Source organism: Halictus rubicundus, chromosome 1, assembly GCF_050948215.1.
Source record: "Halictus rubicundus isolate RS-2024b chromosome 1, iyHalRubi1_principal, whole genome shotgun sequence".
Taxonomy (NCBI): Eukaryota; Metazoa; Arthropoda; class Insecta; order Hymenoptera; family Halictidae; genus Halictus; species Halictus rubicundus.
The window spans coordinates 19,152,389-19,179,327 of record NC_135149.1 but is presented as its reverse complement, the minus strand read 5'-3'; the positions used below and the strand labels follow the sequence as shown (position 1 = coordinate 19,179,327).

The 26,939-nt window shown below is 43.9% G+C and overlaps 1 protein-coding gene across 1 annotated transcript; it reads left to right on the top strand.

Moving 5' to 3' along the window:
- Positions 1-484: 484 nt before the first annotated feature.
- On the top strand, positions 485-26,939 carry Np (serine protease notopleural). The gene is made up of 11 exons (XM_076792264.1): positions 485-648; positions 8,556-8,661; positions 15,732-16,051; positions 16,654-18,067; positions 22,029-22,184; positions 22,716-22,847; positions 23,311-23,387; positions 23,815-23,915; positions 24,820-25,091; positions 25,249-25,403; positions 25,878-26,939. The coding sequence occupies exons 2-11, from the start codon at positions 8,556-8,558 to the stop codon at positions 26,040-26,042; spliced, it is 2,898 nt and encodes a 965-aa protein (XP_076648379.1). The 5' UTR covers positions 485-648; the 3' UTR covers positions 26,043-26,939.

Below are 26,939 nucleotides of genomic sequence, written 5' to 3'. Positions count from 1 at the left end.
CGACGAGGAAGACCGTCCCGTCTAGAAGGAGAGGCTCAACGGAGGAGAACGGTCATTGCCACCACCTCACCTCGAGCCGGTGCTAAAGTCCCCGACACGAGGCTGTATCCTCGACCCTGGCACGGTCTACCGTGCGGAATTGTCCTGTAGTTTAGCCTGGGCTAGGTGGTGGGGCCTGCTTCACGAACGGCCGATGCGCCGCGGCAGGATTCGTGCACGCGGAGCGCACTCGAGAGCACCTGGATCGGTGATCCAGAAGTCGTGAACCGCGCCAGGATCACCGGCAAACCAGTTCGATCGGTACGAGCTTCGCGTTCGTACCGCCCCGTGGACTAGTCGAGGAATCGAGATCTCGTTTCGCCCGTGGACCAGCCGCCCCCAGCTCACAATTCTTTTCTCCGCGCGTCAGCCACCCTAAATCGCGAAACTGAATCGCGGACGACGATCCACCCGCGTTCTCTGTGAAATATTTTCGATCCACGGATTAATATCGCAACCTGTCGTCTCCAGTCGGTCCGCCTCTTCTTCTTCGTCGTCTTCTTCTCGAAGCGGGCCGATCTACGAAGCCGGCACCACAGGGATGACGCCGCCTGTTGCTGCACTCTGACCACCAACTCTTCATCGTTAAGCTCGCCGGTATCAGCCAAGGTAAGGTTACGAACGCGTCTCAAGGCCCTCGATCAGCGTCCTTCGGATCGCTTTGCGCGTACCGAGCATTCGGTGCATCGGGAGTCGATCCTCCGCAATTGAGATCGGACGATGCGGTTAGGGTACCAAGGACAGATTCGGCAATCAGTTGTTTTTGTTAGGGGAGTTCGAGCTACGGTGGTCGGGGAGCATTGCGATTTTGTTGGGCTCAAGATGGCTGCGATATTTACGGTACTTGTTAACGACAGTGGACAGTTCGGCGTGTTTTTATCGGAATTCGCGTGACCCACTTGCGTCCGCGACGAGCTATGTGTCGAACATGAAATACACTCTTGATTTGGCAGCTTCGGGATGTTGTTTAGATCGTTTCAGCTTCGTGGATGCCGGTGGTTCGTTTCGACTGCATTTTAATAGAAACATCGAAAAATGCTTAAACTAACTTAAATGGACCACCGAATGATATTTGGAAGTGTTTAATAATTTCTAGTCAGGTTTCGCGACGTTTTTGTGTTTCATTGCAGCGAAGTTTTATGCAAAATTGTCTGCAGTAAACTTGAGCGCCACTTAGGAATTTGTTTATCGATTTAATAATTTCAGTAAGCTGGAAATACATATTTTTAAAGTCCCCTGATCTTTGTGCTGTTTCAAATCATAGCTACCAGTTTTGTGCCGTGAATACATAAAGTCCACTATTTATTACGATCGTCTAAGAGTCCTCGGGGTGATTGAACCTCGATGGAATTGTAATGGGTTCTTCGTCGATTAATTGCGACATCGATCAATTCAACGTACCGCGAGAGAAAGAGCGAGAGAGAGAGAGAGAGAGAGAGGGAGAGACGAATGAACGTCGCGCCGTTTCGACGAAGACGAGGGAATCGTGCCCGTTGCCAACGATTCACCAACGTGAACCGTATGTCGTTCACGAATAGCGGTACATACTCGTTCCTTTAAGCGGAATTCAAACTTTCACGAGCGCCACTGGCGGATTTAGCATGAGCGTCATTCTACCGATGACATCGCCTCGTTTTGTATGTGATACGCGAACGAAGAAAACAGATCGGCGGAACGTGTGCCAAGGGACAACACCTTTCCCACCTCGATAACTAGTCTTCTAATATCTAGGCAACATTTGCGGCAACTTCCACAGCGAATCAACAAAGTCATAAATAGTAACAGCACACGCTATCATTTGTTTTACTATTATTCATCGACTAAAATCGTATTGGTTACAAATAAGGATTATATGTAACCGAACATTTTTTTCTCTTGTTGGTGAATATTATCGGTGAGAGAAATGCATTTCGATTACTTATAACAGTTATCGATGAGAGAAATTTATTTCGATTACTTATAACAGTTATCAATGAGAGAAATTTATTTCGATCGCTAATAACAGTTGTCGATGGGAGAAATTTATTTCGGTCGCTCATAACAGTTATTGATGAAGGAAATGCGTATAAGTTATTGTTAAATAGTACAACTTTCAAATGGTGCACTATCAATTATTTAATAAATTTTTTATTCATAGAATTAATTGCTACAACACGAGTTTTTCCATATTTTCTCCTGATAAATTACACCGCAAATAATCTAACGTTAATTTTAGAGCAGAAAAGGTTCGTTCAACGCTAACCTATGGTGCGGGCACAGCGTGAATTATGCACGCTAGCTTTGATAAATACGGGAGTCTATATTTCTTTTTTCCCAGTCGAAAAAATTTTGGAAAACATTTTTTCAGATTTTGTGTTGTTATGGTCTGTTGATTCGTCTTGATGTACGAAACCTTCTCAATGAATTTCACAGGCTTGCTCCATCTGAAAAAGAGCAAAAAATGTCTCATCAATAATTATTATGAACAAATGAAAAGAAATTCAGTCATCGATCACTGTTATGAGCGATCGAAATAAATTTCTCTCGTCGATAACTGTTATAACTGATCGAAATGAACTTCTCTCATTGATAACTGTTATGGATGATCGAAATGAACTTCTCTGAACTTGGATACTAATAACTGTTATCTGTAACCAAAGAATATAAAAATTTAATCATTTTGTTCTTCGAATTATTTTCTTTATATTTTGTGTAGATTATCTTAAATTTCGATAATATTCAAGTTTTTATGAATGATTTTTATCGTAGAAAATTTTAGAATAACTGTTATTTTTGGTCCCTGCTGTTACCAGCGATCGCAACTTCTTTGGAGGCACGCAGCCTCCATAATTAACGCGTTGAACGCCACGGTGGTCATTGAATAACTTAGAACTGATTATCGCAGTGCCACTGAATATATTTATTAGCACTGAAACTAACTAGATTACGGCGCAAGGTGAGAACTCCATTATCAAGTAACTAACATTGTAATTAATGACTAGACTGCCGATGCATTCACGATAAAACGGGTAGGTTAAAGCGTTCGAAGGTACAATTACACTATTTCCAACCCATTAAAATTGTTAGGGAAATGGATGGATGTCTATGTAGTTCCTGTGCCAGACCTTCCAACATTAAATTAGGGACTTCACTTTAATACATATATCAGAATTTTTAACAAATTTTTCGAAAACCGAAGAAAAAAGATAGTCGCCAACATAGACGACCCAGCATGTAGACGGAAGGGTGATAATCGAGTAAAATACGCGCGGCAGTCAACAGCAATATCCAATTGTAAGTGTATTTGAGTCTTTTGCTCTGTGCACTTTGATTTTGTTTGTTCCAAATGTTGTAATAAATATCTTCTGAGATTTCCTCAGTAAAAAAAAAAATATCCAACTGTAGAGGTTGTTCCAAAGCAAAATCGAATTTCTAAAGCATCAAAGTTGCAAAGATCAAGGAAGGGCGAAGTCGAATACGGGGATCAAACGCTTGGATGATCAATCAAAATTGAATTAGACAGCGAAAATTGGACGTTCTAACCGCTCGGCGTCGAGAACGATCGGTTGAACGGGCTATTTACGCACGCGGGCGTGTTTCGGGTCGGGTTACGGTGGTCTTGATTCGACGATTAAACCGCGGAATGATTTTATTTACGAGTCGTTGCTCGTAACGAGTTCCGGCGCGCGTCCCCTCGCCCCGAAACGAACGTTTTATTTCGCTTGTACCGTATGCCGTATACTATGTATCTACGCCCGCCAACCCACATGCGCGCCTCGTATTAGATACGCGCTCACAAATGAAAGTGGCCTGGTACCGTTACGACTTACGCGCAACGCTACAACAAAAGCTTTTTACGCCGGTGTACGCGCGCGCGCGCGCTACTTACTCGCCCTTTGTCTTACACGCTCGCCTAATTCGGAAATTCCATCGGTCGGCCGACTGTGCCTCGGAGACAACGACGCTAACAGCTTCGATGACAGCGTGCTCGAGAGAGCTCGGCGTTTCGATGCTGGCTCGATAAAACATTTACAGCGTCTGTTCATATTCTGTCACTATATCCGTTTAGGTTTAACTATTCACGTTGATGCACAATTTTTCTGCTAATTTTATTTGTTTTATGCCATCTGAATTCTCACGATCAGAGAGTGAGATAAACTGGAGTGACATAAAAATTGATCGTATAATTTATAAATATTTTTTAATTCTTCTAATGTTTTTGCCTTTTCAAATTAAACCTCATTTCTGACACAAAAAATGGCTTCCTGTCGATTTTCGAATGTGCTCTGTTTGTACGTGTTTTACATCATAGGATCGTATAACAGCAGCTTATCCTATTAATTGCTACTGTTGTGTTGGAGTGAATTAATCACAGCTAGATTAAAAAGAGTTATATAGAGTCGTAACAATTTTCTAATGGCATTAACAGCTAAACTAACAAGCCAGGCTAAGCTAAGCCAAGCTAAGCTTAACTGTATAGACTAATAACTGCACTGTCTATGCAGTGCGTAATATTATGAGGATGTCAACCCGGGAAAACGAGTTTACCCGACGGTGTTGCTCAACTCTTTCGAAAACTTTCTTATTCTTTCATGCAATTTATGCATGAAAAGCGTGTTCAATGTTCTAAAGTTTGCCGAGCAAAATTTGATCTGAATTTAACAACCGTCGCATTAAGGTTCCAGCCGCTGAAAACAATGGGTTTCGAATTCTTCAACCCACTAAATTTGTTACAAATACAAACTTGTTGTTTCCGTAAAGAGTACAGCTCTTAGCGCTCTGTAACCTTAGCATCAAGAAACGTAGCACACACGACAACAAAATAATTCATTCCATTGTCCAGACGAAATCGAATTTGCTCGTAGCCTTTATCAATTTGATAAACCTAAAGACGTTCAGTAATGCAGCGTCTGCTTCGAATCGTATCTCCCAGGCGAGTGCAAAGAGTCAACAATATTAATACACTAATTACAGCTCATTAAAATTAGTAAAGTGGAACAAGATTGAACCTGTTCTCTGCGATCGATCGAAACAATTTTTATTTTGCATAAAAATGTTGATGCTCAATTCGACGGTGAAACACCACGTTAGAGTGGTCGAGTTGTCGAAACGGTTTGCCGCAATTAGCGAATCTCGTTAAGAAGGTTGGTCAATGAAGGAGCGAAACGGATCCCGAGCGATCGAGGAAAAGGATGTCTGTGGGACGTGCAGGAAAAAGGAGCATCAGCCCCCAAAGGATGCGCAACCGTTCTTAAGGCCGATGTCCCGCAATCAAGGATAACGATCCTGCAGGAGTTTTTCGACGTAAAGGGTCCGGCGGAAAGGACACGATAAATCTCGGCACCGATCCACCGGCGAATCGCGGTCGGCTCGCGCCACCAAATCGAGAAGCTAACTGTCGCCTAACTCGCTAACTAATCAGAAGCAGGAAACCAGTAACCTGACCATCGACAAGACAGCGAGACAGCGGCCTGGCTAGCGTCGACATTCGTTGCTTCATCCACCCGAATTCCTGCCTCTGGGTAACTGTAACGGTTTTTATCGCTTCCTCAAAGAGGAGGAGCGAGTGCACACTGGACGAGATCATTTCTTCGGACAGGCCTGAAAGAAAACTGGAATTACGCGGGCTGAATTTCATGCCGGAAGCCGTCGCAATTTCCCCCCTCTCTCCGTCCCCGCTTCTCCCCCCTCTCAGTTTTCAATCACGCAGTTTAACACGTAATCAATGTAATGATATACCGATCGTGACTTATTCCCCGAGGAAAACGCGTTTGTTCAACGATCCGACGCCGTGGAACGATTTTTCCTGCCGAGTATGTACCCACGATTATTATCGTCCCGACGTTGCCGGCCCTTCTTTCACTATCAACAAAGCCGGACAGATAACGATGTTAATTCTTTGCAGATCGCTTTCGCGAAGTCGGCGATAAGGAGGATTTATTTTGCGCAGGTGAAGATCGATTTCGCTGGTGATAAGGTAGCAACATCGTTAAGCCCGAGTTAATTCGCTCGTATCGCCCGGGAGATCCGGTTTTCAAGTTTCGCACAGTCTTGGGTTGTTGATCGTGCGCTGGCAAAATTGTAAAGGGCAACGTTGAAGTCGACCTTCTTGACGCGAGCCGTGTCTATTTCTCCAATTATTTTTACACCGTCTTTTCTCTACGATTCTTGCGAAACCAGGCAGTAGAAATCGAACCTCAACCGCCGAAAACTGTTGGATCCTCAATTCTCGGACTTTCCCCTGCGTGAACGAAGGTTTACATAAGCGCGGAAGGACTTCTCACAGTTTTATGGCGTTTTTCATGTACCCAGGACAATTAGGGAACCATGAAGAAAGAAGTCGGACTCGAGTTTCCTGTCATTCTTCTGTGAAAATGCTAATTTTCAGAAGATCGCCTCCCGGAGGACAAACTTGACTCGTCAGGAAGCGATTAGGAATCGTTCGCAGGAAGAACCGCACACGGGATCGAGAAGGATCGAGGATTTTGCTCATTGTGGAAATGCTAATTTTCGAAAGATTTCCTCCCGATGCACAAACTTGATCCGTCGGGAAGCAATTAGGAATCGTTCGCAGGATAAACCGTACACGGGATCGAGAAGGATCGAGGATTTTTCTCATTGTGAAAATGCTAATTTTCGGAAGATTTCCTGCCGAAGCAAAAACTTGATCCGTCGGGAAGCAATTAGGAACCGTTCGCAGGAAGAACCGCACACGGGATCGAGAAGGATCGAGGATTTTTCTCACTGTGAAAATGAGAATACACCGAAATTATTCCTATCGAATTATAAAGTCGATTTGTTTGGAAGCAATTAGGAATACCCTGTTAGAATCGTTCGCAGGATGAGCTGCACACGGGATGGAGAAGGATCGAGGATTTTTCTCATTGTGGAAATGCTAATTTTCGGAAGATTTCCTGCCGAAGCACAAGCTTGATCCGTCGGGAAGCAATTAGGAATCGTTCGCAGGAAGAACCGCACACGGGATCGAGAAGGAACGAGGATTTTTCTCATTGTGAAAATGAGAATTCAGTGAAATTTTTCCTGTTGGATTATAGAGTTGATTTGTTTGGAAGCAATTAGGAATTCCGTTCTAGAATCGTTCGCAGGATGAACTGAACACGGGATCGAGGATAATCGACGGTCGATCGTTGATCGAAGAAAATGATGGAACGAGGAAAAGGAGGCCGCGTTCCATCGGATCGAAGCGACGATCCGTGATCCGACTTGACAGGATATAACGTTACCGCCGAATTCTTGCGGCTGGACAGGGCCTGAACTGCAAACTAACTGTTCGAAACTGTTCCGTAAAAATTCTGGTTGGAACAGTTATATGGGGAACCTTTATCCCGAATTCACTGTTACCTCGGTATAACCAGTACGTTTGGTTAGTTACGAATACGCCTGATTTTATGCACAAATGACAAAAATGGTGAAACACGAAATTATAACGACAGAAGAATTCGATTATATTATTCTCGACTTATTAAAATTATTCGAAGGGTAAATGCGTTCTGCGAAAAGAATGAACCAGCGCGAGTATGTTAATTCGGAAGACATTTTGAGTGTACTAATAACTGGGATGGCATGATGCCGGGTCTAGCGGGTCCACCGGAGCGGGTACAAGCCGAGAAAGTCGACCAGGAAACGGATACGAGGAAAGTGGCCACGGTTTTCGACGGAAAATAGAGGAGACACCGTCCAATTGTGTCGAGGCGAACAATCGTTTCGCCTTAGAGCTCTGATTTCTGCATCTTTGTCGCCGCTTTCGCGCAACGCTCTGCGTCTACCGTTGAAAACGAACGTCCGTTCTCATCGGGGTCGTTCACATGAACCTTTTCTCTCGACGGAGACGCTTTTCTCTCTTCGCGGTGAACAACGTTCCCCGTCCACCTCCCATTGTCCTCTCTCGTCGAACGTCCCTCCCGGGATAGCCTCGCTTTCCTCATGTTTGTCAAGGAACACTGACATAACAATCGACCGACGGGAACGACTGTACTGATCGATGCGCGTCCACTGGTGATCCAGATAAATCGCTTATGCACCGCGCTTACAAAGAGAGGAACGTTCATTGATCTGCTTTGCGCTTGTGGGATTTTATTAAGCTTGACGATTCGCGGGTGGACCATGAAGAGATAGTCTTATAGAGCACAGAGAATTTGTTCTTTTAATATTTTCTACGCCCCGTTTAACAGAAATATGAAGAATCCGTCCATATTGAGCACTCATCGTTGGTCAAATAATTGGTTGCATAATTTCCGTTTTATCATTTTTGAGATTCTTAGAGATTTTTCTATTGGAAATTATCGTACTTCCTTTATTCGAGCACACGGCGTTATAAAAATTGCGAACAATCCAAGTAGATTCCAGTGGAAAATTTTCAACGCCCATGTAGATGAAAATGCAAATGCTATGAATTTTTGTAAATATTTGTTTCGCATTTAAAAAATTTCCTCATGCTATACGGATCTTCGATGAGAAACAATATTGGGCTAGAATGAGAGAGGGTCTACGATTGATGTCCCGTTTTCTGTTTTCAGATGTGGGACCGACAGAGACAACTCTGGGCCGTCGTTCTCGTAGGCAACGTGCTGATGAACACCGTGATTGCCACACCGATCTACGTTCCCCAATTTATCCCAGGAAGTAAGTCCCTCTATATATTTTTACCAAAGACAGCCAAGCCTACACTACAGGGAACACGCGATCTAGATCAGCAAGTAACCATTAAGTGTCACGAAGCTGAGGATAGACAGGAACAGCTGGAGGGTCATAAATTGTTCGAATTTCTTTGGATCGCCTACATTCACTCTACCCTGAACTAGATTTATATACTGTTCAGTGAAAACACGAAGTTCATTTCTTTAAAAGAGTTCCCATGTTCTTAGAACCTTCGGTCTTCGAAGAAAAATTCTTCACGAGTCTCTATGCCCGAAGAAAATTCATTTTTAACGAACCCTATGCGACACCATTAAAAATAACATTTATTTCCAAAGGATCTAGAGTTCCTCTATCATCTGTAGACTCAATAGACCCAGAGATTACTAGACTGCGAATTTTAGGCCTTTGTGGCAAACGCAAAATAGTAGAAACATCGAAAGATTTTAGAGTGAAACTTCACCTTGGCAAGCCCGAAATTTTTAACTTTTTATTATATAATCCTGTACATCTTGACGGGAATATGCCAAAAATCGAAGTTTAGGGCGAGGAATTCACTGGTACAAAAGTTATAGGTGTTTACTATCACTCATTACGTACAACCTATTAAAATTATGAGGCGAAGATATCAATTCTTATGTCACACTTTACAGACGAACGATTGCTAGCCCTGTCAAGCATCGATTCGAAGACACCATAGTATCATAAAGAGTGACTCAACCACCCTAATACAGTGCATCGTTAATTTTCCGGGTTGTCCATCTCGAGGATCTATGATCCCACCGTTGACACGCGTGTATTGAGAATCTCCTTTGCGCCTCGTTCCCTCGGTACCCCTAAATTCAAGGATTCTTTTACACGGTTCTTGGATTTCCCCGAGTGTCAGCTGAGTAACGGATCGGCACGCAAATACATGGGCGTGTTTGGCTCGAGAATAGTGTGAGTGTGTAGACGTCAGGTATCGGCCAAGCTTACCTGACCACGGGAGCGGTTTACCTGTCTGCGGGACGGCATTGAACCTACCTTGGATCCGAGCTCGAACGGAACGTGGGCGGACTGGTCAGTTTTCTATACAAGTAGGTCAGCCTCGGTCATCGTCGCGCGCTTACATGACTTACACTGATTTTTCCGACCGTCGTCATACTCCTCGGCATTCCTGTCGATCGTCCAAGCGAAATTAGCGATCTCCCCTCGATCGGAATCGACAGGACCCGCTAGATCGTAGAACGCTCAGACTGCCGGGCGGCGCAAAATTCCGGGGTTTTATTCATCCTGATTACAGCGCTGAAGAGTGCTCTCTTTTCGTTCTTCGAGCATGTTGCAGGCCGGTTAAGATTTCTGTTGAACTATTTCATACAGTGAATTCTCGATATTCGTCGACAACGCGGGTCTTGCCAGCGTCGTGTATCGTCCAGGAGATATACCCGGGGTATACTTAGTGTTCCATCTCGAGAATTCTTTCTCCAGAATTTCTCGAGAAATTTTGTAATTGATTATTTCAGAAATTCCAGTATTTCTCGAGAAATTTAAATCTAGGAAAATTCTTATGAATCTGATTTATTTTATAACATATTTTTGGAAATGAATTTTCAGTTAACTCAAATTGCATATTACTAATCAATCGCGTACGTATAAGCATATGTACAGGCAGCATATCAATTCCTACGTAAGCATATTTGCAATGTGAAAATTTATAATAATTGTTGCGAATGCATGTCGATGTGAGGTAATGCACACCCAAGAGGACACCCAATCTTCAGCAACTTTTAATAAAGCCAACATCCACGCAAAATGAAAGAAATTTTTCTACGGCTACAGATTTTGTTACAAAAGAAAGAAGTAGATCGTCTGATTCTACATTAGACGCATTACGCTTCTTAAGAAGTCATTTCAAAACAAAAGCGTAATGTTTCACTTTATAAAAGTTTTTTTAAATAAATAAATTTATCGGTTATATTTAGCGTCTATTTTTTCCTTGTTTTTAAAGTTGTGTACATATTGAACTGGAATAAACACTGAGTTAAAGTTTTTTGCCCTTTCGATAAATATTATTAACGATATTCCAAATATCATAAGTTCGAGTGAACTTAGAACTGTTAGACCGTTAGACCGTTAGTTCAGTTTTGGGAATATTATAAGTTTCCCAATATTTTTTTATTTTATTAAAAATTCTCGAGAATTTTCGAGAAATATAGTCTTATTTCTCATTTCTCGAGAAATGAAAAATGTTGAGAAATCAGGAACACTAGGTATCCCCCTGCGGTAGTGGGGATAATTCCGCGATGTTTATCATCCAGGCGTTGGCGACATATATAGACAAATCACTGTACTTGTTCGTTCATTTTTTGTGCCAGATCGATCGAAGAGTTTTCACGTATTTGTATGTTTAACGGATTATCAGAATTATAATTGGACGCATTGAACTGTAATGTGGGTATCGCACGTTTCATTCGGAATACCATGTTTCAATGTATTCATTAATTTAGGGTATTTATTCTCGTATGTAATAACATGATTACGCAGAATAAAACGACAGAGCAGTACGTGACGTTTTAAACAAGTAATGTATACCACGCTTTATGCACGATGTTTCGAATTAACGATTCATGAAAAATAGTAGAGGTTCTGTGCCACTGAAGATCCCAAACGACACACTAGGTACACGAGCACAAAAATTAATTTTATCCGAATGAACAATCGTAGACAAACATTGCTACGTTTCCTTAAAAAAGATGACGATACCTCGATCGACAAGTGTTAGAGGCAAATGTTTCCAAGCAAGCATTCGACACGACAATTGATAGCAAATCTAATAGATCGTCTGTTGGCGCACCTGACAAAACAAAGCTGAATTATTAGGAAATTCGTCGCCGATACTCGAACAGTTACGCACACGAAGAACGTTGAAGAATCATTTGTGTTCTAAAACACAAGAACCCACAAAGAAATTGAATGGACTTCGATCCAGCATGCAGACGAAGGGTCGATGCATACCAACAAAAAATTCTCCTGTCCTACAAAAAATACTTCCACGCGACGAGTCAGGCCGAGGATCGATCACCGATTGTTCAATTCGTTCTCGATCGCCTTGGGACACTTTCTTATGGTCGTACCAGTGAAATCCTCTGGACATGTAGGCGCGTGGGCGTGCGACGGGCCTCGGTATGGCCACCGCAGAAATTCCGACAAGCGCGTAATGGGAATCGGCAACTTTCTTCCACGACTATGACGCATGCGACACTTCCGCTAGCACACATTCACCTGGACGAGATGGATCGACGACCGGGGACACACGCGTAGATCGTTTCGGACGAGGGCAGACTGACCGACTGACCCGAAACCAAGGGCGCCGACCCCCTCTTCTCGTTTGTGTATCATTTCACGGTCGATTTTCACTCGCCACGGCCGTCAACCTCGTCCGACACGAAGAAAGTAAAGATCCCAGCTGCGAAAAATTGCGTTACGGCCATTGCCAATATGCCAGTGGCTCCTGCAAACCCTGCAGACCCGTGACAATCTTTTTCACTGAATTTCTCCTGGTTCAAGATTTCCCTCGAAAATCGATTCAGTTTCCTACGATATTATTTCTATAACGTATCAACAGAGCAAACTTCCCAGAATATAAAAATTGCGATATAATAGCCATCAATAGATTTTCTGCGAATCCGTAGCAATTTTTATTTAATTTTTTCTCGAAGATCTTTCTACCTCCTGGTGATCCTTTCAGGGAAAATCGATTTAATTTCCTACGATATTGTTTTTATATCAAGAGAGGAAATATCCCAGACGGTAAAAACGGTGTTGTAAGGGCTGCCAATAGAGTATAGCGTTTGAAGTGTGCGCCATTAATTATGTGACTGCGTCTCAGGCAGGTAAATGGTCTCCCCGAGTCCAAAGGTACGATTTCGATGGCGTATCATTAAGATCTGACCGCTCGGGGAGCGTCATTAACACGTTCAGCGTAGTTGACCGGGCGAACGCACAGGTGTGCTTGATCCAGGCGAAGGTAGCTCGGGTCAGGTATGTCGATTTAATCGCCTCGGCTGAGAGGAACCTTGGAATGCGAGGGTTTAAGTCCTCTGAAGATAGAAAAAGACAACGACGACGGAGAAGTAGAAGAAGAAGAAGAAGAAGAAGAAGAGGAAGAAGAATAAGAAAGAGACGAGGTTGCGAGGCGTCTTAGAGGGAAACGGGCTGTTACATTAGGCTATGACTCTGACCCACTTTTCGCTGAGGCAACTAGCTCATACATCGAAACGTAACGGTACTCGGGATGCTTCGGCTCGGCTGACATCAATTCGTTCCTCGATAACGCCTCGCTACGTGCCTTATTTGCGGCCGCTAATCAGTCGGTGTAATCGATGATCGCGACGGTTACAGGTAACACCCGGTACAATGATTATTACTGGAATCTAAACCGGTAATCTCCCCGTTGTCGGTATATCGCTCGATCGATCCTTGTCGAAATTCCTTCGCGACGATCATTGTTTCACTGGAGGAATTCGTGATACACCTCGTCGATCAACGAATCGATAACGAAATTCGGTTAAAACGGGTCGATCGATGACGCTCGGTTCACGGCTCATTTCTCGCTCGTTATTTTCCGGTAGAAACACATAACTGTACCGGTGGGGCATATGAATCATTGCCGAAGCAACCAGCCTCTCTCGCCATTCCGTTATCCGTCTTTGATATCCCCGCGTTTTTGTCCACGCCTGGCGTCCCCCTTTCGAGCACACTCGAATTCTGTTCACCTTCTCCATGTCTAATCGACCTTATCGCCAGCGACACTTTTCACGCATTGTCTACCGACGATTGTTCCATCATGTTTGAAACTCTTTGCTCCTGGGCTTAGGATTTTTTAACAGATCCTCCGACAACGGAAACTTCGATCGTAAACGTAATCTAATAATTTCAGTGGGGATTATTCTGTCAATTTTCAGCCTGTAATTTAACACTAGAACTATCGAGTAATAAATACACACCTGATGAATATTGCTTCGTAATCGTGACAAGACTACATCTATGCAAACCTAATACCATTTTTATTCTAACGTGTGCTTCAATGAAAAAGTTCATTCAAAAAATTCTGATGAAAACATTTTTATAATTTCAGTAATTGTGAAAGAAAAAATTAGGAACCAGTCATTTTGACTGGTTCGGTAGTTCTAGTGTCAAGGGGGGAACCTTGTGTAAATCGCCTGTCTTTCAAGATTTTTTTTTTTTTTAATGTAATGCGTAGATTCATTTAAAATGTGAGGTATCATTTATTAACGTTATGATGTAAACAAAAATATGTTTTGTAAATTTTAATTGTTAATACAAATGGTGCAATGGCGGCTTGAAAATGGCATCCTGGAAATGCGCTGTGCAGCGTACAGTGCACAAAAATGATCTCAAACAAGAAAATCAAAATGGAATCGTTAGTTTATGCAAATACGCACAACATGAAAGTCTTCTTTTATTAAAATCTGCAAAACTGGCGAAGTTTCGAAAAAAACGGATTTTCTGTTAATAACAATGTTTTAAATAACAAATTAAAAAATCGGGGCTCGTCATGTTTTGGCCAATTAAGATCGAGAAATCAGTTTTTAAGCTACGTTGCACGGCGTGCGAGATTTTGCGTTTCGAGAAAAATGCGTTTAAGGTTTGAGTAACAGAGAAATCGTGAGAAAATCTTAATGCATTTTCACTTACCGCGGTTTTTTGCTAATCTGCGATTTCAGGGCAAGATTTCAGGGCGATTTCAACTCAAGAAGTTGTAGTTCAGCCGTTTTTTCTTCTTTTCGAGAAGCACGAGCCTTTCCGATAAGAGGCCGGCTACGTGAGTCGCTCCGCCCAATACTTCCTAATCGCTTCCTAACTTTTTTTATTGTATTCCTGAGGAAATTTTCTATCGATTTAAACAAAAAAAAAAAATCCTCAAAAATTTCATTTTACACAAGGTTCCCCCCTTAATTGGACAAATGATTCCACCGATTGAAGCTGAATCTAAATATTCGGTATTAAAACAGCTGATAATTGAACTGAATTTTCATACTTCCTCGGCGAAAATGTCAATCCGACCACTTTCCCGCAATCTAATTACAGGAACGTAGGGATTATATAATAGAGCCGCCGTGACGGATATTGTTATATCATTTGGCGAAATATAGAAAGTATTTCTCACGGAAATTGAATAACTAGAAATACAATTAGAAACCAGGAACACGTTCTCGGGGAGACGAGGTACTCTCCGCAGCTTCATTAATCGACGCTGCCTGTATCCTCTATTATGCTATTCGCTGGGACAATTACGAGGAATTAGAGGAATGTCTCTCGGGCGTCATTAGCACGCGAGATCGGGGAACGCTGATCCCTGCGATCGTCTGCCAGAGATGCATGCGAGATGACGTTCCGATTCCTGTTCCCCTCGCACACGTTCGCCAGTCACGATTTCGTACTTTCGTCAGAAAGCTTGTTAGCTTTTTAAACTCGCGACGCATTATGTAACAGGGGGATCATTTTTCCATCAATCCGCGAGAGCTGCGCGGAAAATGGCAGTACGTTATCATCAGACTGCGGATCTTTATGCAAAATTGTCTCCACCAATTGCAAGGCGTGGGAGCCAAATAGAAATTTACATCGGTCTTGAATAATTTTTGAGAAAATTACCCATTGATATCCTCTCATTCTTCTAACCTTCTTACTGTTTCTTCATTTTCCTAAAACCCCATAAAATCCTCAGACCAGTCATAGACACAGTCTGCTCATACATTAATTTTGTCGTACATTAATGTCGATGCGCATAAGGGAATTTTTTGGAAAACTACCGAGATGTTCATGACACGTCTTTTTAATATTTTATGCAGAGGGGAATATTTAAATAATTTAACGAGGAAGGTAGTGACCAGAACATATTACACATATTATAATTATTATATTATAAATATTATTATCTACGTTGCGTCGTGGAGGCATTGTAAGAGGAACAATTCTGTCCTGCACATCTCGACAAAGTAATTTGACGATGCACTCGTTCGCAGATATAAAAGATTGGGTTTGTTTTTCTGTGTCAGGCACCGGGAGGAACATCAGGAACCTGCCGTGCGTGTCACGGCGAACCGGCGAGACCGGCGTGTGCATGTTCGCGTTCACATGCGCGAAGGCGAACGGCACGCATCTCGGCACCTGCATCGACCGATTCTACTTCGGCAGCTGTTGCAAGATCGACGATGAGCCGGACATATTCCCGCAGGACAACAGCATCGACGACGGGTCCCCGTCGAGGCCGTTCGTTACGACCGTCGGGCCGATCGAGAGCAACGACATACCCGAGTACTTCTCAAGGCCGAAGCCGATCCCGGAGAAGAAACCGTCTGGAACGCTGCCCGCCGAGGTGAGTGCCGATTTTCTATAATCCATTTACGCTGTAGACCCCCTAACCACCATGATCACGACGTTAGATGGCACAATCCTTGATCCGTTGGATGATTAATCCGGATCACACAATGGATCCAAAAAATACTTGAACAACACATTTCCGATTCTAGAAAAAATGGCCCATATTCAAAGTGAGATAATCTCGTAGCAACAAATGGTACAGCCATAAGCCTAGACTCATTTTAAAGCTTGAAATATCTGCTTCCGTAGCGCAGTGTTCATTTTCCTCCAAGATATTTTTACATGACGTGACAAGAGTGACAAACCGAAGACCCATTTTTCAAATTCGAACGTCTCGGAAAACTTTCAAAAATTTTTCTCGTAAACGAAACTAGCATAGATTCGAAGATCGAATCCTCCTCTTTACAGCGCCCCCTTAATAATTAGCGTACCTTTTCCCATTGTTTCACGGAGCAAACACGAGGAACAAGTCTGATCGTGTAAAGCCGGGGTGCTCTTCAAATTTCCGTCTAAACGACAGCTCCCCCCGGAAACGGGTCCCGCGAGCGTTTTTATGGGACCGTAAAGAATCGTGATTGTTCGTTTTTGCTGTTGAAGGCGACGACGAGCAGTTACGCGGTCCAAACCACTTCGGCTCCCACGACGATAGCGAGGGAGACGACGAAGCCCACGACGAAGAGGCCGACACTGTCGACGACGGTCGAAACGACCACGCAACCGGTTCGGTTATCGACCTTCCAAACTGTTCAGAATTCCACCGTGCAGGATTCGACCACGGAAACGGTTGGCACGGGTTCGCAAAAAACCCCGGTCACGATCGAAACCACGAGCAAACCGGCCAGCGCGCAGACTCCCTCGATCACGCGGAGGCCAACGACGCCGGAAACCGTGACGAAATCACCGTCCACGATCCTGCAGACGACCGGCAAGCCGGTAACCAAGAAGCCGATACACTCGTCCTCGTCCCATAAACCAACTGCGAGCCACAGGCCGGTACACACAACAGTCCATAAACCTGAAACGACCACAGCTAAGCCTCTCCAAATGACAACGACAACGACGACGACTACCACAACGGAGAAGACGACTGAGTCGACGACACTGAAGACTGTGCCCACTACCACAACTGAGAGGATCGTTCCGGCGACCAGGTTCCCACCTAGAAACGCTACTACTATTAAGCCATCGACTCAATCTAGCACCAGGAGGCCCATCAGCAGCACCAGAAAGCCCACCGTCGCTACCAGCACGAAGAAACCAACTATCACCACCAGGAAGCCTAGTACACCTGTTAAGAGACCTACCACGAAGCCTACTAGCTCCAGTTTTGCTACCACTGTGCCGGTTACCACGCTCAGGCCGTCAACCACTGTCAAGGATCAGCCAACGATTGCTACCACCGGCTCCACTGTTTCGTCTACCAAACCCACAAGCACCTTCTCAACTTCGACAAGGCCTACTACAGCTACCACGAAGCCTGTTCACAAGCACAAGCCCACCACGATCAGGACAACCACTTCAAGGCCTCATACTACTGGCGCCAGCCGACCCTCTACGCTGACGACGAAACCGACGACGCATCTCACCAGGCCAAAACCCACCAAGATTGTCACGACTACCACGAAAAGTGTGACCAAGCAGGAACCGACTACTACCACCGAGAAAACGGTGCCTCTGTCCACGATAGAGACTACCACGGTACCTGTTACGAAAGTTAGGCCAACCGTGGAGATCGCCACCTCTACCAAAGTGTCCAGCAGACCTGCTACCAGGCCCATAACCACCACTCAACCCACTCTTGCCAGCAGCACCGTGACGCAGACCAGTTCCACGGTTACCTCGGAAACTACCACCAGTGCTACCAACAAAGTACCCGTTCAGGGTGTTAGTCAGACAACTGAGGAAGCTACTCAGACCACTTCTATGCCTGGACTTGTCACGTGGTCCTCCAGTTCTGATGATACCACCACCAGAACGCCGGAGATCTCTTCTACAGCATCAACTCAGATGGGTAAGTTTAACCCCCTACCGGTCCACTTATTTTTCGCACCTTCCGTCGGCACGCTCATAATCACCAGATCAGGGGAATTCACTCGAATTCTGGGGAAAAAGTTACCCTCACCCTATCGGTACCGAATCAGTCACGTGACGTTGCGGCACATAGACGACAGAGACGAAATACGTCACGTGACCGGGCCATGGCGGAAGCGGTGGGGGAACGGCGTCGTAGAAGGGGAAGTTAGAGTGAGGAGACGAGTCTTATTCTGGCGATTTTATGCACACTAGGTCGTTCATGTCCGGGGCTATATTTTTTGCTGTTTTTGGCTTTTATCAGGACCTTGAATAAGTTCTCGCTGTTTCTTCAAAAGTGGCAGTAGCAGTACCCCGTTCGTGGAATTTCGAATGGTAACACACATGCAAGGCAGTAGTGTATCTAACCTTAAATTTCAGTGTATGGTAGTTCACTTTAGTGTAAACAAAGTAATTTTTTCTTAGTTCTGAAAATGTCTACTTTTGTGCCAAGTAAAGTGTATTTGCGGGGAATTTTATTGCACTACTTTATTCAAAAGAAATCTGCAGCTGAAGCACATAGAATTCTTGTTGAGACTTATGGGGACAATGCTTTGTCGGATACGACATGCAGAGACTGGTTTCGACGCTTCAAAAATAATGATTTTGAACTTGAGGATAAAGAACGTTCTGGCGCGCCGAAAAAATTTGAAGACGAAAAGTTGGAGGAATTACTCGATCAAGACCGATGTCAGACGCTAGCAGAACTTGGAAAAACATTACAAGTAGATGAGTCAACTGTTTCAAAACGTTTCAAAGTTTTAGGAATGATCCAGAAGCAAGGACATTGGGTACCGTATGAATTGAAGCCGAGAGACGTCGAACGGCGTTTTCTCACGTGTGAACTACTGCTTCAACGGCAGAAAAGAAAATGTTTTTTGCACCGCATCGTGACTGGCGATGAAAAGTGGATACACTACGATAATCCAAAGCGTAGAAAATCGTGGGGTAAGCCCGGCCATGCATCAACATAGTCTGCAAAACCAAATATCCATGGTTCGAAGCTTCTTCTCCGTATTTGGTGGGGTCAGCAGGGTGTAATTTATTATGAGCTGCTCAAACCGAATGAGACTATCACGGGGGAGCGCTATCGACTTCAATCGATGCGTTTAAGTCGAGCCTTAAAAGAAAAACGGCCGCTATACGAGCAGAGACACGACAAAGTGATTTTGCTACATGACAACGCTCGGCCTCATGTTGCAAAACCAGTGAAAACCTACCTGGAAACGCTTCAATGGGAAATTCTAACCCACCCGCCGTATTCAGCTGACATAGCCCCTTCTGATTTTCACCTATTCCGTTCGATGGCACATGGCCTAGCTGACCAGGGCTTTCATTCTTATGAAGAAGCTAAAAAATGGATCGATTCTTGGATAGCCTCAAAAGACATGTCGTTTTTCGGACGCGGAATTCATATACTGCCAGAAAGATGGGAGAAAGTGGTCGCTAGTGATGGGCAATACTTTGAATGAAATGTTTTCGTTCCTTATAATTTAAATAAAGCTTTTATTTTGTAAAAGAAACAGCGAGAACTTATTCAAGGTCCTGATAGAAAATCTAATGGGATATGGGTATATATATAAAGAAAGCACACTCTTTTATAGCACACGGAATAGAGATTATATTTCAACGAATTCTCTAATAGCACGTCGTCAGACACGTCTTTACGGTTTGAGAGAAACGTCGCGAATGAAACAAGAAAACGAAACAGAGGAGCAACAGTTCAATATGAACATCAGAGGATCGAGGGTCCCATGCCGGGGACAACATACAATGTATATTAACTGCAGATACAATGTATATCAAAAGCCGATTCAAACGATCCTTCCTGCTAAAGAAATAACAGATTCATTTTGTTCTGTTTATGAAATAAATTCCAACAAAATCTGAAAAAATTCTAGGATTCAACCTAGTCTTTCGACCTAGCAAAATTATTAGAGAAGCGGTCCCTTGCCGCTTCGGAACTTTTACGAAAGTTTCTGGAATCTGACCTGCTGAATTTTTGTTTGGAGCCGGCTTGCGGAAAAAGAGGGAAGCCGCGAAAACTGGAGCGAAGTGCAGTTATCGGAAACTAATTCGTGTCGTTTGAATTACAGTAGGGGAAGAGTGCGGCGAAGTGAACGCCGTCCGAGAGGAAAGATTACGGTGAACCGACGCCACGGTTCGGACCGTTACAATCGTTCCTCCGGCAACACAGAATCTCATCTCGGTTTGCCTTTTTCCTCTGGAGCTGCGGGAGTGCCCGTTTCGGAACTCGATTAACAAACGATTATAATTCCGATTACGTTTCACGCGATCCCGTCGGTGCACGTGCGGCACTCCGCTGCGCAATTATGCCAGTTTAAGGACACGCGTTCCTCACGGTGACGCTGGGCTATCGTCATTGATCCGGATGAAAACTCGTCGCGACGTCACCGCGCACCGGATTTCGTGTATCACACGCGGAAATTGCGGCCGCAGCATTGAAAATAACGAGGCCTCGGCGCTGTCTCTTTGTTATCGAGCCGCGGTCGATCTATTTCGAGATTAAATGCTCATTACGATGGCATGCCTGTCACGGGAATTACGGTATTCCATGGCGAAACGGTCGAGCCCCGGCTACAGGGCCCCTCAAAAGTCAGAAACTTCAATTTGCTGGCTGATCCTAGACAATTGTTCATTTGTAAAAACGATGGACAGTACCTTCTGACATGTCAGACCATTTGCCAATTGTTTCAATTAACCCTTCGCGCTGGAGGATTTTTCATTTATTATTCTTGCTACTATATTCTATCCCAGTATATTCTATTATACTTTAGTGTACATCTAAAGGAAAGTAATTGCAAGAATAAAATCTCGGATTTTCAATAGAAGCTTTTTTGGTACCAATGTATATTTGTTGGATCGCCCTGTACCATCGCAAGCCTAACCGAGGCACCCGAAGGACAGGGTTATTGCAGTTTCTCGGAATGGTCACCGCGAACAATCGGACGAAAGCGTGTCAGGCCTGGTTGTTTTTTGTCTTTTTTATTTTTCCCCAGATGGAATTCATGGGATCGGGTGAAAAGTAACGGGTGAAAGCGCGAGGTTAGGCGGATTCGCTCGCAATCAATCAAATTCAACGGAGCTTTCGCGGTTCTAGCGTTGCTGGTTAATGCATCAGGCGTTCCCCACGACGTGAATTGCCGCCATGATGATTTCCTATTGACGACAAAACCGTCACGTTACACAATGGGTATCCGTTTTCTTCGATTTCACCGCTCTCCGGCAGCGGCGAACAGTTTCGCGCGTTTAGCATGCGAATGGGAAATGCAAATGCGAAACTGCCCGGCGCGGCGTGCGCCCGCGAAACGATCGCGCGATCAATTAAGCATCGGCACGATATAAATTCAAATTTCTCGATTAACAGCGGTCGACTCCGAACACGCGACGTGCGACAGATCAATCACCCGCGATGAAGCACGCAAATAATAATTTCCACGTAGACCGAGCCGATCTTTATCTTCCGCTATTTATCATATATACCGTCCTATCTTTTTCCAATTCATGTCTTTCGCCATCATATCCTGCCATAGTTAATTGGAGTTGGTTGTTCTTCAACCTAATCTTCGATGACTGTAACCTGGAGTGGACACGTGCCTTCTTTCGTCTCTCAACAAGTTCTCGGAAGACTCTAATCTAATTTAGAGCTGTCCTAGATTTTTCTACATATCACTAGAAACCTCATGATACCATTTCTGTTGATCCCGAGGCTAACTGCATTTTAATAAAAATGATTAAGCTTCCGGAAGTGGAGCTCATTCATTTTTCTTGATTGTTAATGGAGGTTGGTAGTGTAACAATTGATCCCTGACGAAGATCAGCTGCAATCTCTGCTACGCAGGCCAACACAGTGCAAATCTTGAGTTTCCCGCATGCTCTAGGTGCAACCGACAGCGAGTGGACACCGATCACCACTCCGGACGGCTGGATCATGATCCAGTCACCCACCACGAAGAAACCAGAGTCCTTGGAAGACACCACGATCAAATCCACCTTGGAATCCACGTTGCAACCGACCACTTCCGGTAAAAATCATTGTCCCAGGCTCATTAAACCTACACAATTAAGAGGGTGTTCTGGTTTTCGAGGCCGGTTTTGCACGGATCTTTAGGAATTTTTTTCAGAAAAACTATTGAACCTTTCGCGTTCGGTTTTTGCAGACACATTTATTGGTATTTGACGTACACGTGTGATTTTTCAAAAGTGAAAACAATCAAAATTACATGAATTATATGTTTTTTGAAAAACAGAAATCCAAATGTCTATCACTACGTTAATTTTACGAATTCTAACAAATTCTTTTGCACGCATGTTCTACGAGAAAGAAAAGTCAATTTTTCAAGGTCATGTTACCATAACACCCCCTTAGGAGGCCAAACGGCCTCGGTGCGAACGATCGACAGCCGTTAACGGGCATAAGAAAATTGTGTTCGCTCGAGAGAAAAAAATTGGGTCGCAGCGAGATGGATTTTTCTAACTCGACGATGAGATTGTCCAGCGATCTTAATCTTAACCAGACGTGTCTCTGTTGATTTTCACAGCTATTCCCGGCTCGACAGGCAAACCAGCGGACACGACCACGGAATTCGTGATGAAGAGGCCGACCACATTGACGACCCTTTCCACGATCGCCAGCGTGACGATAGACACAGAACTGCCAGTGCCGATGGAGATCCTGAACATGTCTGATTACAAGCAAGGTGAGCATTAGAAATGCTTTCACACGCAATGCACCGTTCAACACCAACAAAATTATTGCGACCGTGACGAATTCGCCGAACCCGATATCGGAATCGCGGTTGCAATCGAATCCGTCGTCGATAACACAGAGACCTGTCAGCCACGAAGGAAACGTGACGCGCGTAGCAATCGAGGAAGGAAGATACAGCAATATCGATGAGCCTGTTACGTAAAGGATTCTTGCGTCATCGGAACGATAATCTCGCGGCGATTCTTACTCGATAGCGGATGAAAATCGATTTCGATTAATTGACCGTGGAGTAGTAAGCCGAAATTGATTTTTTTGATAGTTTTACGCGATCGAGAAAGTAAGAGAAGATAGCATAGTGTTTGATTAGAGGAATTCGTTCCCCAAAATGGCTGCTGCCTGGAGATTGAGGAACCTGTCAAGGACCCTGAACTCAACCATGCTTATTCTTGCAGTGTGCGGCAAGAAGCTGTTCCCGGAGTCCAGGATCGTTGGTGGTAGTCCCAGCTCGTTTGCAAAATGGCCGTGGCAGGTGAGTAACTCAATAAAGAATCCGGTAAAAATCGCGTAAATTTCTTTGCTTGATCTTTACTCCGTCTCATAAATAATTCATGATTTAGAATAAAGTCAAGACTGATTTGAATTGCGAGGGCCGCGAATTAACTTCTACACCTAATACGTGTAACAATAGGTACAGAATAAACGTGAAATTTACTGTTCGAAACTTTTCTACTTAAACACTAAGGGAAACTAGTGAAACTTGAAGCTGTACCCAGGTGTAGGACCAAATTTGCAATTCACAGTGAATTAGTACTGCTGTCTAGGACTGCAAATATTTTTTTTTCGCGAAGATTTTTCCGCGCACCGGCGCGTTTCCGCTGCACCTCCGGCGCACTGGAAATGCACAGAGCCGCGCGCCGCATGTACTTCGTTAACAGAGATGAGTGTTTTCTTTTCAGATCTCGTTACGACAATGGAGAACGTCCACGTATCTGCACAAGTGCGGCGCAGCTTTGCTCAACGAGAATTGGGCCATAACCGCGGCGCATTGTGTCGAGAAGTGAGTAGAGATCGTGTTTGTCATCGTGATGATTCCCGATCGATGCATCTCTCCGCGAGACAATCCTATTACTAATTCCGAGAACGCCGTCGCCGGCGGCGCCTTGAATCGGAGAACGAATGCCAGCGTTATATACGTATATCTTCCACGTTCGAGCCGCGTTTTATGCTGTCTTCCAAACCCACTTCTTTAACCGTCCTACGACAATAATCGTGGCAAAAGGTCGACCAGGCTTTGTCAGTTTCATATCGTCTTGAAGCTTCAATTTACTTCATTTGCTTACAGCGTAACGGAAACAAAGGAAATTCTTATACCATTTTCTTGGCTGCATATAAAATTTAATTGTATGGAATGTTAATGGACTCGTCAGACTGTCGTCTCGTTTTTAATTTTATTTTTAACCTTCTGACATTGAGATCGAGACAGCAAGAATTGGAGTTCCAATTTTTCTCCGCTAACTTTACAAACATTCTTCTGACTTTATTTACAAGGAAACATTAAGCTACTATTAACGTTAAACCTATCACAGTTTATATTTCACAATTATTGAGATGATAAAAATTCATTTATGGAAGATACTGGAATTTCCTTAAGCATCATCATGTTTACGGCAATATTTACCACATACTTTTGTGAGCTTGTAACAGTGATTAATCTCGTTAATATACAATTTTATACATTCGTGGATTCATAAATATTTGTCATTTCATTTCTGGCATTTTGTAAGAGCTTTTTTTAAATGTTAATTGTAGTTTCCGCGACTCGAGAAATGTCTTTATTAATGCTCCGTTATCGAGATAAGAGAATTTGTCGAGTGAGCCAATCTTATCTTTCTCTTCCTGTAGTCCGAAGTAAACCGAGCAGTATTTTTGCATGATGAATAATGCAAAAACAATGGTTCCAGCGTACCGCCAAGCGATCTGTTGTTGAGAATCGGCGAGCATGATTTGGCGAACGAGGACGAGCCCTATGGCTACCAGGAACGAAGGGTGCAGATCGTCGCGAGCCACCCCCACTTCGATCCTCGCACTTTCGAGTACGATCTCGCGCTATTGCGATTCTACGAGCCGCTGCTTCCATTCCAGCCTAACATCTTACCAATTTGCCTGCCTGATGACGAGGAGACTTACGTTGGACGGACAGCTTATGTCACTGGCTGGGGTCGTCTCTACGACGGTACTTGAAACATGAATCACAAATAATTCATTGGATCAAAACGAATTTCAAGTTATAGGTTAACCACAAATAATTGATTTAATTAGACATAAAAGTGATCCATGAATTATTTTTCTCTCGACTGAGATCGTCCACTGATTTGCTATTTTATTCCCAGAGGGACCGCTGCCATCGATTCTACAGGAAGTGGCTGTGCCGGTGCTGAATAACTCTCTGTGCGAAGAAATGTACAAAAACGCCGGATACATCGAGCATATTCCTCACATTTTTATCTGCGCCGGATGGAGGAACGGCGGCTTCGATTCTTGCGAGGTATGTAATACGTTCATTATCGAAAAACAATCGGCTTTAGAGTGTCTCTCGAGCTCGTGGACAGAAATATCTCGTTTTGTCGGGAATGTATTTTGAGGACAACTCAGTTGGTTAGCTGATAAGACAGTCTATGCTGTTCTAAGTAGGGCTTTCGTGCTCCTAAAAAAAAAATTTCGAAGAATCCCGTTTCAACACTTTACCTACCGGAAGCCTATCAACAGACTTTCCAATAACTGTACTATGAAGAAAAGCTGAATAATTTTCGTCTAAATAATAATTTCGAAAGCAGTCGTTATCGATTCTAAAAATATGTTACATTACAAATGAAATTGCTGTGGTCTTTAAAAAATTTATTGAGAAAGTCTCAGCTGTTGGTCCCCTTAATTTCATAAAAGGCTGTTAGAAAATTGCCATCGAAATGCAGAAACGATTTGTTTCACCTAATCCATTGAACGAATTCTTTCGTTTTGCCAGGGTGACAGTGGAGGCCCAATGGTGATCCAGAGGGCTCGAGACAAGCGATGGATCCTCGCAGGTGTGATCAGTTGGGGCATCGGATGCGCGGTTCCGAATCAGCCAGGTGTCTACACTCGGATCTCCGAGTTCCGTGAATGGATCAACCAAATCCTGAAGTTCTAACCGTCCGATGGGGGATGATGATTTTCTCGTTGAACAACGCGTTGAACGACGCCTGAAAAATATACAGCATCGTTGTCTCAAACTCTGTAGCGAAACGTCGATAGAGATATACCCGAAGAGTGCAATACATTCCGTAGTTGCTTAGGACGTTCGTGACGAATTTTCGATGGCTGTACATGGTATGTCGGACACCAGAGTACCGGGGACCTTGTGTTATCAGTGGCGTTATCAATCGAGCGAGGCGCACGAACGCTGCTCAGTTACTGATGCCATCTTCCGCTCGTGCTTCAACCTCGTTGCGATCGTGCAACTAGTCGACGCGCCAGTGCTCTGCAGTGTGAACAATGTTGAACAGACGCTATTGTACCCCGACCGTGCGTTACCGACGAGTCCCTGGCTCGTTACCTAGCGGAAAAAAGTACAGACGAGAACCGACTGACGGTAACCTGTCCGATGAAGGACCGTGATCGGTGTCCCTAGAAATTAGAATCAGTCAATTAAACAACGTCAATTAAAATTATTAATCAGGAAGATGAATGTTCACTTAGCTTCCTGTAACTTGTAATTGATGAAGAAAAACTTTGTAGAAAGATCCGCAGTCTATCACCGAGATTATTGAACCGAGAGACAACCACGGTCAGCTTGGGGGCTGACCAGGGGAGCATTTTAGCTTCCTTTTAGCCTAACGTCTTCCTATCAGCTTGGAGGAGCCGATTATACTCTGCGACACGTTCTCGTTTCGTTTCGAAGACATAGCTTTTAAATTATAATAGTACTTTCTGTAGCTAATTGATTCCTAAGAACGCTGTACCGAATTAAACCCCTCGCACTATGATATGGATGATCTCGTGTGATCAAGATTTTCAAACAGCCTCTGTTAAGCGTGTTTGTTTTCAA

What these genes read in the sequence shown, in the direction of transcription:
- Np (XM_076792264.1), top strand. Translation starts at nt 8,556, where the DNA reads ATGTGGGACCGACAGAGACAACTCTGGGCCGTCGTTCTCGTAGGCAAC. An exon ending in TCCCCAATTTATCCCAGGAA is followed by an intron (nt 8,662 to 15,731) that starts GTAAGTCCCTCT and finishes TTTCTGTGTCAG; the next exon opens with GCACCGGGAGGAACATCAGG. An exon ending in CATGTCTGATTACAAGCAAG is followed by an intron (nt 22,848 to 23,310) that starts GTGAGCATTAGA and finishes TTATTCTTGCAG; the next exon opens with TGTGCGGCAAGAAGCTGTTC.